A 14,399-nucleotide genomic window follows, 5' to 3' on the forward strand; every position below is an offset into this window, starting at 1 on the left:
ACGACGCCATGTTGGATTCTTTTGGAGTTTTTCCTGCGAAGATCCATTCGTCTTAGAATAAATCATAGAGTAATTACTCTATGGGATAAATCTTTTCTTAATCTAATCTTTAATTGTGTTTACAACAGTGGTTGGGATTTTATTATCTGTGTTATGTTTATTTACGATCCATAGATAAGAAGTGTGATAACGTGAAAGCCCACTATAAAGCGGTTGCCAACTCATCCGGTATAATAATTTTGTAACCTCAAATGGTGACGTCACGTTGCCGGCTTGTGTTTACGGTGCTTTTGGTTTTTATGCTCACGGTGGCACGAACAAATTACGATACGATTACGTGTTCGTGGTACACAACGTAAGAACTGTTCTGATAGCGATTCGATTCGGAGCTAAGCCGATTTATCGAAACTGTTCGATTACTGTGCGAAAATGTATTGATGCCTACGATGGACAAACGCCGGTAGCTAATAATCTTTGTGTAAATTCAGTTGGTTAAGAGCAAGTTGATAGTAGAGGTTCATGTAAGTTTGCCTTGTCGATCCCGCGGACCCTGATGTCAATATGAAAACGTTGCTGACCAACCCGGCCGGATGGAAAAGTCTCATCACATTTGCCATCCTCTTTTTGGCATGGGTGTCCGGCTTCTCCGCCCGGTTATTTGCCGTCATACGGTTCGAGAGCATTATACACGAATTCGACCCGTGGTAAGTACCAATCTTTTGTGTCGAGCTCAACGTAGATAAGCTAGTGTAATTGTTACTACATTCGGTTCACAGGTTCAATTACCGTGCCACAGCTTATATGGTACAACATGGCTTCTACAATTTCCTGAACTGGTTCGACGAAAGAGCATGGTATCCACTGGGAAGGATAGTCGGAGGCACAGTTTATCCAGGACTGATGGTCACTTCTGGTGCCATACATTATGTCTTACATGCACTCAACATTCCAGTTCACATTAGAGATATTTGTGTATTCTTAGCACCCATATTCAGGTAGGCAATGATTTTTTATCAAGCTTCATTAACTTATTATATATAGTATTTCATTTGAAAGCTTCCCATTGAAAGTTATCAAATTAATTACCAACAAACCCAAAAACTAAATTTTATCTAGCATTCTTTTATATAAAAGCTTTTGAACTCGTTTGTTTTTATTAAATCAATAACACTTATACATTTTCAAGTACCATCAAACATAATTACTGTAGTAATATATAATTATAAAAATAAGAAATATAAATAGAACTTTTTAATAACACATAATATTAAATTGAAAAAAAAAAATTAACTAGGTATAGTATACCTATTTTAATAAAAATTTATAGTTCAATAATTGTTGTAAGAAAATAAAATTTAATATAATTTTAAATTTAAATGTTTATAATAAAAGCTTATTATCATTTTGGCTTCATATGTAACAATTAAAATAGATGAAAAATTAAAAGTAAATCATTATAAATGTTGGTGGATTAATGATTAAGTATTAAAGAGGTAAATGGTTTTAATTTATAAAACTTAGTTGGTATATTTTAAAAAAACTAAAGTTTTTTTAAGTTAAAAATGTTTTGATTTTATTTTTACAATTTTTGTTATACTTTTCAGTGGTATGACAGCAATATCAACTTATTTTTTAACTAAAGAACTATGGTCTCCAGGAGCTGGGTTGTTTGCATGCTGTTTTATTGCAATTGTACCTGGATATATAAGTCGATCAGTAGCTGGAAGTTATGACAATGAAGGAATTGCCATATTTGCCCTCCAATTCACGTATTACCTTTGGGTATTTAATTTCATAAAATTGATTTTCGATTGTTATAAATATTATCATTGTAAATAAATGACAATAATAAATAATATTTAAATTTTAGGTGAAGTCAATCAAAACTGGTTCAGTTTTTTGGTCTGTTCTCACAGCTCTTTCATATTTCTATATGGTAAGTTTTTGTTTCTTATTTTTATTAAACTATTAAACTTAATTTTTAATATTATTTAGGTTTCAGCATGGGGTGGATATGTGTTCATTATAAACTTAATTCCTCTCCATGTGTTTTTGTTATTGATTATGGGCCGTTACTCATATCGTCTATTCACGAGTTATACTGTTTTTTATATACTTGGTTTGGTTTTGAGCATGCAAATACCGTTTGTGGGTTTTCAACCTATTAGAACTAGTGAACATATGGCAGCATCAGGAGTATTTGCATTGGTCATGGCGGCTGGTGCATTTAATTATATTCAAACTCGTATTACCAAAGCAGAGTTTAAATTTATTTTTATATTTGCAACATTAGTTGCATCTGGTATTGTGCTTATGGCTGTTATTGGTCTTACTTGGGCTGGAGTCATTGCACCATGGAGTGGAAGGTAATTGTTTACTAAAGTAAAAATATAATACTTTTATAGCATTTCAAATAATTAATTATCACGATGAATTTCAGTTAGTTATCATATTATATCTAATACAAGAATAATCAAAGTTCTACTGATAAATAAATTGTATGTATTGCATACATGTTGTGTAATAAAACAGCTCTTGATACTTAAAACTTTAATTTGTTTAAAAATAAATTATTAATGATTTGTTTGAAATCTTTTTTTATATTTTTATTTTTTATTTTATTAACCATTTTGAATTTCAACAGTTTTTTTCTTGAAATTAAAACATTTGAAAAACTGATAATACATCGGTAGTATTATTCTCATTAAATTTTCATTGATACACAATTGAATTAAAAATATTGATTTTGATTATTGCAAATCCACAAAAATTATTTCTGATCTAATATATTTATTTTTTATTATGTCAATAATTAGGATTGTTGTCTATTACTTTCAGATTCTATTCTTTATGGGATACTACATATGCCAAGATTCATATACCTATCATTGCATCCGTATCTGAACATCAACCAACTACATGGTTTAGCTTTTTCTTTGATCTCCATATACTTGTTTGTATATTCCCTGCAGGATTGTGGTATTGTATTCAAGAGTATAATGATGAGCGACTCTTTGGTATGAACTTTAATATTCAGAATATTAATATTTAGAAATATTTTATTGTTGAATTTTTTAATTAATATTTTTTAGTGGTTTTATATGCTTTAAGTGCTGTATACTTTGCTGGTGTTATGGTTAGGTTAATGTTAACATTAACCCCTGCTGTGTGTATTCTTAGTGGTATTGCATTTTCAAAAATCTTTGAAAATTACCTAAAAGAAGATGGTCCAGTAGTCAGTAATGTTACAAAATCAGTCGAAGAAAAACAACCTGTTAAAGAAAAGACTCCTTCTAAATCATCCCAAGTAAATAAATATGTAATAAGTAATTATTTTAGTTGGTGATTCAAAAATAATATATGTAAATGATAGATTACTAGAAAATATTTATTAAAAACAATTAAAATTATTTTGATTTTTCATTATACTAATGTATTCCCAATCATATACAATTTAAGTAATTTCTTTTACTGCTATACCTGTTCCCATGGGAGATGGGTTCTATTTTGTAGGAAGTCCCCTCCATGTAATCACAATAGCGGTCAATGGTTTATGTTGTTGGCTCAACTCATATGGCACTTTACAAAAATGGGATGGGGCATACTCATCAACGACTAGTTTTGGTTGGTAGCTGATACTATTTTCTTGGAAATGGGTGTATATTTAAATTTTAAACTAGCTGTTGAAGAATTTATTATTGTTTTATAGTTTATTTTTAAAACTCAAATTAATTTTATTATTTAAATATGACTTTATAATATTTTTAATTTTAAACTATTTATTAATTATATTTAAGTCATCAAGTTCTGGAAAAAGTAAAAAGAAACCACCAATCATTGTTTCGTCATCGGTTAGTGATAACAGTAATGGAGAAGGTGTTGGATCGAATATTAGGAGTATTGTGACAATTTCTATGTTACTTGTTCTTATGATGTTTGTTGTCCACTGTACTTGGGTCACAAGTAATGCATATTCTAGTCCTAGTATTGTATTAGCATCATTTAGTAATGATGGGTAAGTCATATATATATATTTATATTTATTTATTTATTTTGCAATAATTTGTGTAATAAAAAATAATTTTCCATAAGATCTCGTCAAATATTGGATGATTTTCGTGAAGCTTATTATTGGCTTTCACAAAACACAGACAATGATGCTCGAGTCATGTCTTGGTGGGATTATGGCTATCAAATAGCTGGGATGGCCAATCGAACTACTTTAGTAGATAATAATACTTGGAACAATAGTCATATAGCTTTAGTTGGCAAGGCAATGTCATCTACTGAACCAAAAGCTTATGAAATAATGACGTCCCTTGATGTTGATTATGTTCTTGTTATATTTGGTGGTGTTATTGGTTATTCTGGTGATGATATAAATAAATTTTTATGGATGGTTCGAATTGCTGAAGGTGAACATCCAAAAGACATAAGGGTAAAAAAAAATTGATTATTATTTTATTTCATTGTATTGTAATTGATTAGTTTTTTTTCATAAAAATTGTTTACAAATAGGAGTCTGATTACTTTACTGAACGTGGTGAATTTAGAATTGACAGTCAAGGGTCACCAACGATGCTCAATTGTTTAATGTATAAACTTAGCTATTATAGATTTGGAGACTTAAAAGTATAGATATTCTTTATTTGTGTAAATTATAAAATATAAAATATTTTGTTACTTATAGTTGGATTTTAGAACACCTGCTGGTTTTGACCGTACACGTAATGCAGTTATTGGTAATCAAAATTTTGACCTCACTTATTTGGAAGAAGCATACACTACTGAACATTGGTTGGTTAGGATATACAGGGTAAAAAAACCAGATGAGTTTAATAGGCCACGCATCCCGGTATTGGATAGAAAAATCCGGAATCCTGGAGCATCTGCTGTATCAAAAAAGGTAAATGTATTAACTTAAATTTGTTTTTAATATTTATATTCATCTTAGTAATCGAGGAAATAAAAAAATCTTAAGTATGATAAAAATAACACCGTAGAGTAACTCGAGGAAAGTAATCATTTGGATAAAGAGATTTTTCTTAGATTATTTCATCGACTAATATTTTTTATAAAAAAATTTTTACTGCAATCCTACTTGTATATATTTAATTTGTAGTGCTCATGTGAGCTATTGTTCTATATTATGGAAGAATAATTTTAGAAAATTACATTGTAATAAATATATAATTATACTATCTAAATAGCAAATATTGGTCAAAAATTTGTGTTGTTAATTTTATTAAAATAAAAAAAAATATTCATTAGGCTTTGTTTATAGTTATTATTAGGGCCCGGATTTAAATGCACTTAAAACCATACAAATATGCTCTAAAAAATAGCCAAAAACGTCCTTAGAAACGGATTTTACCACAAAAATTACCTTAAAAATGACTTAAATTTTTTTTATTTTAGGCATTATTTAACACACTAATACATTAAAATCACAAACACACATAATACGAGCAACATCTGTGATGTAATATGAACTGATTGGTTATTTGTTATTTGACTAAATACTGGTGATGTTCCATAGTCTATAATAAATTAAGATAAGATAAAAACTGAATCAAGAAATAAAGGTTGACATTGTGTAAGGAAAATTCCAATTTGTACTCGTACTTAAATATGAAGAAAATAATTTGTTGTTTGATTTTATTTTGAATAGGCTAAATTTGTTTAGTATATCAAACAAATATGCATTAAAAACATACAAAATAACCCAATAATACTAAAAATGCTCTAAAAATGAAAAAACGTCGAAATATGCAAAAAAAAATGCAAAATAAAATTTGTAGTTTTAAAACCCTTGTTACATGAAATGAATTATGTTCTTAGAAAGCATTGTGTATGATCAACCAAAAAAATATGCGCTTTGCATTGAAATCCGGGCCCTAGTTATTATGTTAAATATATTCTCTCATGACAATGATTGTCAATAAAATGTATGTAGAACTTAAATTTTTAAATAATTCTATTATTATTCATTCTTGTTAAACATAGGTTTTTTTTTTTCAGTCTGCCCGCAAGAAAAAAGGTATTATTCAGGGCAAACCAGTAGTGGTGAAAGGTAAAAAACCTAAAGCAACCAACACTTATACAAATGGAATTAAATAATTTGTCCATTAAAAATGGGCGCCATATGTTGTTGTTTATATTATTTATTTTTTTTTTTGTGTTTTTTTATCACAAAATTATTATGTGATCTGCAATAGAATTAAATGAAAGCATCTTATATTTTTTAGTTTTTTTTTTTAATTAGGATGCACTCATGTATTATCAAGTCTATTTGTATGTAATATATATACTAACATAATTTATATATTGTTACATAGACTCTACTTAATTACACAAGGCCAGCACTGAATTAAAATAAAAATTACTATATTTGTTTTTACATTTTTTAGTACATTTATAAATAGATGTAATATTTTGTAATTTTTATTTCTAAAGAATATAAAATATTTTTAAAAGAGAACAATATCACTTAGCACGTACATTTATAGTTTGTTTTTTTCAATTTTCAATAATTTTATTCAGGAACTGTCTCATAAATATTTCCTTTACTGAAAATTTAATGCAATTAAACTATTCAAAATCATAAGTTTTCAATATATCTTGAGTTTCTTGCGTTAATTATATTATATTTATAAAAGTATATTATTGTCTTCCTAAACACAGGGTATTCTTAATAAGTATAATAAAATTATTAGAATAATGTTAATGATAGTGATGATAATTTATATTTGAGTGATTACCTGATGAGTTCAGTAGATTCTAAACAATTTTGCATTTCCAAATTTTTTATTTAGTATAAACTATGTCAAAGAAATTTAATTTGTTTCCCTGTGAAGAAAAATTAAATTATTATTTAAAATTCTCAATTGTTATAAATATAATTCCAAAGCTATTATGATTTATACTAAGCAATTAATTTAATACACATTGGTTGAATTACTGGTGAATAATTTTAATAATTTGATATTTAAATTAACAATAAAAATTAGAATATGTTTAATACTTGTAAACTAATATATATATACTACACTAATATAAATAAATGTTTACATACCTACTTATAGCAAGGAAGTGATGTTCTCAAAAATTTTTCAACAATTTTTCAAAATTTTGCAAGCACATTGATTTCTGTGTGTCTTGTTTTAACCCCCTCATTTTAGTCATATGTTACAATTAATGACTGATTATAATATTGTATCACATGATACTTTTACACATTTTACACTGATCCACATTGATTTAAATTATCTAGTAACAAATTGTTTTATTTTTAATTTTTATATTAATAATATATAATTATTATCAGAAACTTATTTATGAGAGATGGGTCTGAACCCTTGGCGCTAAATTTTGGAAAGCATTTTGACTTAATATGGTACCTAAGTTATTTGGGTGTAAAAAAAGTAATGATGTTAATAAAATTATTATTTTGATTTTTTAATATTTTATATTATACATTTGGTGCACTTTATATGAGGCGTGGCGAAGCAAAATGATCTAATTGCCAAAATAAATGTTAAGGGAGTTTTTTTTAAATGTCACAGCCTATTACATTGAAGTTTTTTTTGTATAAATATACCTACTATAATTTTTTAATATATGATTCATTAAATCTATACTTTTTATGTATATCTTTCATTTTATGAGTATAGCAAAGAATGCATTAGTTTCACTATCGTGTATTTTATTTTTTTTACAAATATACCTTTTGCTAAAAAAATTTAGATTGGGAAGGGGGTTAGGATTTTGTTTTCTTACCAGGGTCACAAAATTCCTAAATACATATTACAATGCTATATATTATATTAAATTATTCAGTTATACTAGGAGTTAAATATTTTAAAGGAGAACAGAAGAAAAAACTACCAGTTATATGTATATGTAGCTATATTTTGTTAAATAGAATAAGGAGTTAAATTTCTTTTCAATAATTGGATATTTTAAAATATATAAATATAATACACATACTATTGGTATCTATTTAATCCATGTAATTAACAATAAAATGGTGAAGAATAACTATCAATATACTTAAAACTTGAAACAACTACAGAATAGTATATTAGTTATGATTTTCATTTATGTAGTGGTCTGGTCTTACTGTAATTTTAAGCCATATATATTTCAACATTAACAAAATAAAATTTATAAACATGATATAAATCCAAAAAGATTTAATTTTAATGGTTAATTAATAACAAGGTTATCATTAAAATCATCCATCTAGAACTAATTACAGATGAAAATCAATTTGACAAAATAAATTTATAATACGAAGCAATATTAATGTGTTCTTACATAAGTAAGTTTTAATACACCATAAGTATGTTAGTAATTGAAACATCAGAATAAATGTGAACGTAAATCATGAAATGGTAAAATAAAATATGTTTGATTAATTGTAGCAACTAAATTAAAATTATTACGATATCCCATTGAAGTTAATAACAAAGTAACTTCATAAATCTCAATATTTAAATTTTCATAGTAAAACTAAACTATTTAAATGAAAAAATATTTTGTTTTGTTCAAACCGTATTTAAATTTCAAGTTCTTTTTTTTTAGTTTGACATGTAATATATATTAATAAAAATAAAAATAAATGTTATACTACAAATATTACATTTTCTATCTTTGTTACCAATGTTGATTATTGAGTATCATTTAATACATGGTCATGTAAAACATTGGAAAACATCTGTTTCTTAAACGAGCAATAAAGCATTTTAACTTTACACCCATTGTTTCAAAAGTACATATGTAACTTAAGTGACTATATATTATCAAAATAGAAATAAAATAAATAGATATTATACAAATGAAAAAAAATATATATATCTGTACAGAAATTTATTATGACGCTTGACTTATGTAATTATATTTCATGTTCAAGACCATCTCCTTCGGTGACCAATGCTCTCTCCAGTATAACTCTGCCTTCTTTATAGCGCTGATTTTCTTCCATGGCAAATTCATAAATCCACCCTAATTTAGTGTCACAATTTTTACAGGATACATCTCGCACTATATGACGACCAGTTAGCATAACTCGATCTTGAACATCACTGTAAATATCAAATAATAACCATTTAAAAATTGTATCATCTAAGTAAATTGTGTCGAACATATTAAAAGTTGTGACAAATATTTTTGATTAAATTTATTAGAAGCTATCATTAAATTTAATTTTCTGAAATGTGTTTAATAATACTTAAAATTTGTTGTATCACTTGATTAAGAATTATGGAAATAGGCTTTATACACATTTTTTGTATTTCCTTACAGTTTACTAAAAAAAATATGAATCATTAAACTAGATAATATTGAATTTTAGAATAAAGTAATAAATAAAATTAAAGGAGAGTTGGTTAAAGTAAATAAATTAAAATTAATATTTATTAGATTTTAAAATCTATTAAAAAATAATATTATTTAAGTGCCTAGATGTGGTTCATGGCAAGTAAAATTAGTTGGCACTAAATAAAAATATGAATTGACATACAAGTTTGAAATCCATATCACAGGGTTTCGGAAATATGAGTTTCTCTGAACAAACCACTGTCAAGCGCTATTTTGCTCGTGGATAATTTTTTTTTTTTTTTTGTAGACTAAAACGTCAATTTCCCTACAGCAGATTTATTTTTTTTTTCTCCATGTCTGAACAATAAAATTAATCTCAAAAGTACTCAGTGACGACGATGACCCAAACGATTGTCAATCGTACCTGTAATTGAGATTGACGACTTTATTGAACAGAAACGCTCGGCCCGTCGCGCCCGTAAACCTGGTGCTGATCAGCTCGTTACGGTTGGTCAAGTTGGTGTCGCAAGCGGCGCAGGCATACAGCCGATCGCCACCGACGTGGTCGAGGAATATCCGACCCATCTGATCAGCGGACAATCAAACGGAATGGATGTGTCCGTTAACAGTTCAAAAGTTTTCTCAAAACAGTTGTGTGAGATTTTCGTTCGCAGGATACAACGACGTCAGGATGTCAACTGACAAGTAAGATCCTTGCAGAACGCATCACTCTCTGGACGCTTTTCTTTCCTCCTTTATAAACAGCGGGAACTATTTCTGACGTCGATCGATTTTCGAAATCATAATGACTAATAAAAAATGAATAGTGTTGATGAAAGAATTACTTACGACGCATTTATTAGGTCTTTGTTTAGTGTTTATTTTTTCGCTCTGGAACGCTATCAGCGTATCAAGATGTTATCAGCTGTTTTCCAGGTACAATAACAACGCCACAACGACAGGTAAATATATGTCTGTTGGTCCTCGGTTATGCGATCAGCTGATCGAAGTGAATTCGATGGTGTACGACAAATAATGTTGGGCATTATTTAGATTAATAATTAATTAACTTTTATCTCAACAAGATACATAAAGAAATAATTATCTATTATTTTATCTTAAATGAATAAAGTTGTTATCTAAATTAAGTTATCTATAATAAAATTTATATCTTGGGATTTAATTTATTTACTTACCCATATTTATTTACGACCCAATAATCTATGGTAAAATTATACGATCGTAACTGATTATTATATTACAAGGTAACAATACAGATTATCGGTATAAAAAAAAAACAAAATTTATAATAATAATTAAAACTCCGAATATTTCTAATATTTTAGATAAAGTACCCATAACAAATATTTTAATATATATGTTACCGGAAATTTTGACATTGTAGGTAAGGATGACAATTTTTAATAGTGGAATGAAATTATATCATTGCCTAGGAATTGTCATAATATCCGTAGTTTATTAGGCGATTTTATTAGTGATAACTTATCATGCATCACTTTCTTACACGATACAGTGGCGTAGCCATGATTTTTAAACGGGGGGGGGCTAACTACTTTTTTGGATAAGTAAGGTAAGAGAGGATATGAGAATTCAGCCTTACCCCCTCCCCTTCACCATCTACCACCAAGTTTCTAAACGTAATTCAAGCATTTTAGTATAGTTTTAAAAATATTTATTAATATATCATTTATAATAATAATAATAATAATAATTTTGGTTTCAGTGTTCAGTCACTTGCTCCACTCTGACAGCTGCATCCTCTTTGGCGAATTTCTGGCAAATTCAGTTATTATTTCACTTTCATCAAATTGCTCTTTTTTATTTATATTAGCCATAGCTAACCCATTCAGTCTGTTTTCCGACATGGTGCTTCTTAAAAAAATTTTTAAGCGATTAAGTGCTGAAAACGTTCTTTCCGGAGTGAAAGAGGTAACTGGTAACGTGGCGAATAATTGTAAAAGTATTTTAATGTTAGGTCGAAGATTGGTGTGATGAGAGAGTGAATCAAGAGCAGAATTCGGTTTTGGAATAGTATTTTGACTCCATTGTTGCCTCCATATGAACAGGTTAGCTCCAATTGTAGATTAGGTATTATCATGGAGATCTTGGACATATATTTTAGCAGTTTTTATAATATTTTTATCGTCATACATATTTAAATTGGCCGGAATAAGTCCTTCAAGTGGCATAACATCAATAAGCCTTTGATTAAAACGAGCATCCATTGATTCTATTAGTCAAGATACATTATACATATAAACACAGCCCATGGGGGGGGGCTATAGCCCCCTTAGCCCCCCCCCTTGACTACGCCACTGGGTTTATAGTATTATTGACAAAAATTGCATAAAAATTATAACCAAATATGAGAGGTAGTTTGCAGACAGCATATTATACTGGAAATATTAAGTCCTTTTAGTACATTTTTTTTTCGATCGGTTGATATATGTATATATGTTGTGGGATTTAAGTAATAAAAATCACTCACAATTTAATTAAAATAAACACTATATTATATAAATATGTATGTACATTAATGAGAAAAACAAATATCGATACGCGTTACAATTGCGGAGGAATCGCCGAATATATCGCGGTATGTAATTCACGGTGTGTCGCGGATTGTACTCATGGACTGACTGAATGATCGTCTGACCAACTGGTATATATATATCGGCGTCGATTGTCTAGAACAGTGTTTCTCAACCTTTTTTAAGTTACCGCCCCCTTGAGTGTCAATAAATTTGTTAACCGCCCCTACAATGTAAGAACTCTATAATTAAGGGTATTTGGAAAATTTAAAAGAAAAAATTGAAATGATCTAATAACTCATGTTTTTATTTATAGAACTAGTATTATGGAAATTAATTTAAAAAAAATGAATATTGATAAATAAATAAATAAATATTAAATTAATTATTTAAAAAAATATAAATATAAATACATTTTTTATTTTCTTTAAAAATATATTGCTAGGCTTCAATGAGATGGTTGAACTTGGTGGTTTTTAGCAAGTTTTTTTATATTAGGTTCGATGTTTGTTAGCTTACGTCGTAAATCTCCTCTTGTCACGATATCCAGTCGGTTCCTTTTTTTTAACGAGAGACCACAGTCCAGGATAATTATGAACTATGTTAGTTTTAAGCCAAAATTCCATGAGCCGGTCACTACCTTTGAAACTGGATTTCAATGTTTCATCAGTTGAAAGTTCGATTAGTTCTTCTTGAATTTGTATCTCTGCTGTCTCAATATTTATAAAAGGATTCATGACCCATTGAGGAACTTCCAACGACAAAATATCCTTAAAACGTTCTTAAAAGTCCATATGTTGTCTGTGAATGACGCAGTGAATAGCTAAAATACCGGGTATTTCATTTTTAAAAAAAGCTATGAACCCACGATGACGTCCTACCATTGCAGGTGCTCCATCAGTGGCAATAGATATAACGTTTTTAAGAGGAATATTTTTTTCTTTAAAAAAGTCTTTGACTATATTGAAAATAGATTCACCTTTAGTGTCAGTAATCAAGGTCCTTGCAAAAAGCATTTCTTGAACGATTTTTCCTTTGTTTACAAACCGGACGTATGCCAATAGTAATGCCTCATTATTCGGTAATGTTGATTCGTCGATTTGAAGTGAAAATTCGGTGGATACTAGAAGTTCACATAATGAAATTTCAACGTCTTCCGCCATTTCGTCGATTCGCCGTCGCACAGTATCGTTGCTTAATGGGACATTTTGTATTACACTGTGTGAGGCTGAATGGTGTAAAACCGTTTCTAAAATTTCTTTGACAGCTGGAAGTATTAACTCTTCGCCTATGGTATGGGCTTTTCCCGATTTTGCGATCAATTTCGATATATTATAAGAAGCAATCAAACCATCATCGCATTGTTTTGATGAGCCTGCGCATAAGCCTGAGACCGATGGTGCCTTCTGAAAATTGTCCCTAATATTTGTGAAAAACGACAAATCTTTATTTTGTTTGTCAGGATGAACTTTTTGCAAATGTTCCTGCAAACGAGATGGTTTCATTGCCTCATTGGAGAACACTTTGTTACAAATTAAACACATAGGGAGCTGTATGTTGGATGGCGATGGAATAAATCCAAACTTTAAATACGTCGTATTATATTGACGGCATTTTCTTTTTGCATCAGACATTTTTGTAAATACAATTTTATGAAATTGAAAACAATTTAAAAAAAAACACTTTACCAACCGACTGAATATAACGAAAACTAATATACAACATACGCGGGTCAAATCAAACGGTGTACTAAAAGGTTGGTTAATATAGGTACCTATAATAAAGTATAATGTCAACGCACAATCGCTAAAATAATTAAGATAATAAATTTGTCAACAATCAAAGATAAGTTATAGTGCAATGCGTAGATTTAGTAGTGACTGATAGTTATTGTATGGATTATCAAGTATGAATTATTTTTAGGTCACACCGACACCATCTACAACGTTTTTGCGTGAACCGTTTACCGTCCCTCTACCACCCAAAATTAGTTCACCGCCCCCCTACCGCCCAAAACTAGTTCATTGCCCCTCTGTGACACTTCACCGCCCACTGAAGGGCGATATTGCCCCCGTTGAGAACCACTGGTCTAGAACTTTCTCGAAATTACCTTAACGAGATAATCATCGCATATTCTAGAACATGGGTTTCCCCTTATCCACTGACAATATTGTAAACAACTTGGACAATTCGCGGTGCATTGTTTACGTCACCACAATGTTATATATATCAATAGTTTTTAATTTTAATAATAATAATAATAAAATTTGAAAAATTTGTCAAAATATGCAAAATAAGCATAACAATTTTAAAATATGCACCCTACTGCAAAATCTATCAAATATGCAAAAATATGCACATTCAAATTTTAGATCTGATATCATGGCACCGAGAAACGAATTTATTTCGCACTCTGCTATAATTAACAATAATTAAAAAAAGTATGCTAGAAGTCCCTAAGCCTAGACATTACCGTTATACACCGCAAGACCTGCAATATATTATTACAATATCAATATTATTATT

General features: G+C 28.9%; 2 protein-coding genes and 1 pseudogene across 2 annotated transcripts; 1 reads left to right on the plus strand and 2 right to left on the minus strand.

Annotated features, from left to right (window-relative positions):
* The first annotated feature begins 185 nt into the window (after positions 1-185).
* Positions 186-6,286, plus strand: LOC112682596 (dolichyl-diphosphooligosaccharide--protein glycosyltransferase subunit STT3B). The gene is made up of 12 exons (XM_025553232.1): positions 186-704; positions 777-995; positions 1,605-1,782; positions 1,871-1,936; positions 1,996-2,366; positions 2,839-3,017; positions 3,093-3,307; positions 3,798-4,015; positions 4,093-4,438; positions 4,519-4,632; positions 4,691-4,906; positions 6,022-6,286. The coding sequence occupies exons 1-12, from the start codon at positions 562-564 to the stop codon at positions 6,118-6,120; spliced, it is 2,364 nt and encodes a 787-aa protein (XP_025409017.1). The 5' UTR covers positions 186-561; the 3' UTR covers positions 6,121-6,286.
* A 2,289-nt stretch (positions 6,287-8,575) lies between these two features.
* On the minus strand, positions 8,576-10,354 carry LOC112682633 (protein yippee-like 5). Its single transcript, XM_025553294.1, has 2 exons — positions 9,746-10,354; positions 8,576-9,086 (listed from the first exon to the last, which is right to left on the minus strand). Exons 1-2 carry the CDS (start codon positions 9,904-9,906, stop codon positions 8,897-8,899), a joined length of 351 nt encoding a protein of 116 aa, XP_025409079.1. The 5' UTR covers positions 9,907-10,354; the 3' UTR covers positions 8,576-8,896.
* A 1,947-nt stretch (positions 10,355-12,301) lies between these two features.
* Positions 12,302-14,007, minus strand: LOC112682607 (annotated as a pseudogene).
* Between the last annotated feature and the right edge of the window lie 392 nt (positions 14,008-14,399).

Source organism: Sipha flava, unplaced genomic scaffold (genome assembly GCF_003268045.1).
Source record: "Sipha flava isolate LNK unplaced genomic scaffold, YSA_version1 207_pilon_pilon, whole genome shotgun sequence".
In the NCBI taxonomy this organism is placed as follows: domain Eukaryota; kingdom Metazoa; phylum Arthropoda; class Insecta; order Hemiptera; family Aphididae; genus Sipha; species Sipha flava.

Coding starts and splice junctions, on each gene's coding strand:
- LOC112682596 (XM_025553232.1), top strand. CDS start 562: ATGAAAACGTTGCTGACCAACCCGGCCGGATGGAAAAGTCTCATCACA. Junction 2,367..2,838: donor ATTGCACCATGGAGTGGAAG/GTAATTGTTTAC, acceptor TATTACTTTCAG/ATTCTATTCTTTATGGGATA. Junction 4,907..6,021: donor CATCTGCTGTATCAAAAAAG/GTAAATGTATTA, acceptor TTTTTTTTTCAG/TCTGCCCGCAAGAAAAAAGG.
- LOC112682633 (XM_025553294.1), bottom strand. CDS start 9,906: ATGGGTCGGATATTCCTCGACCACGTCGGTGGCGATCGGCTGTATGCC. Junction 9,087..9,745: donor GTCGTCAATCTCAATTACAG/GTACGATTGACA, acceptor TGATATTTACAG/TGATGTTCAAGATCGAGTTA.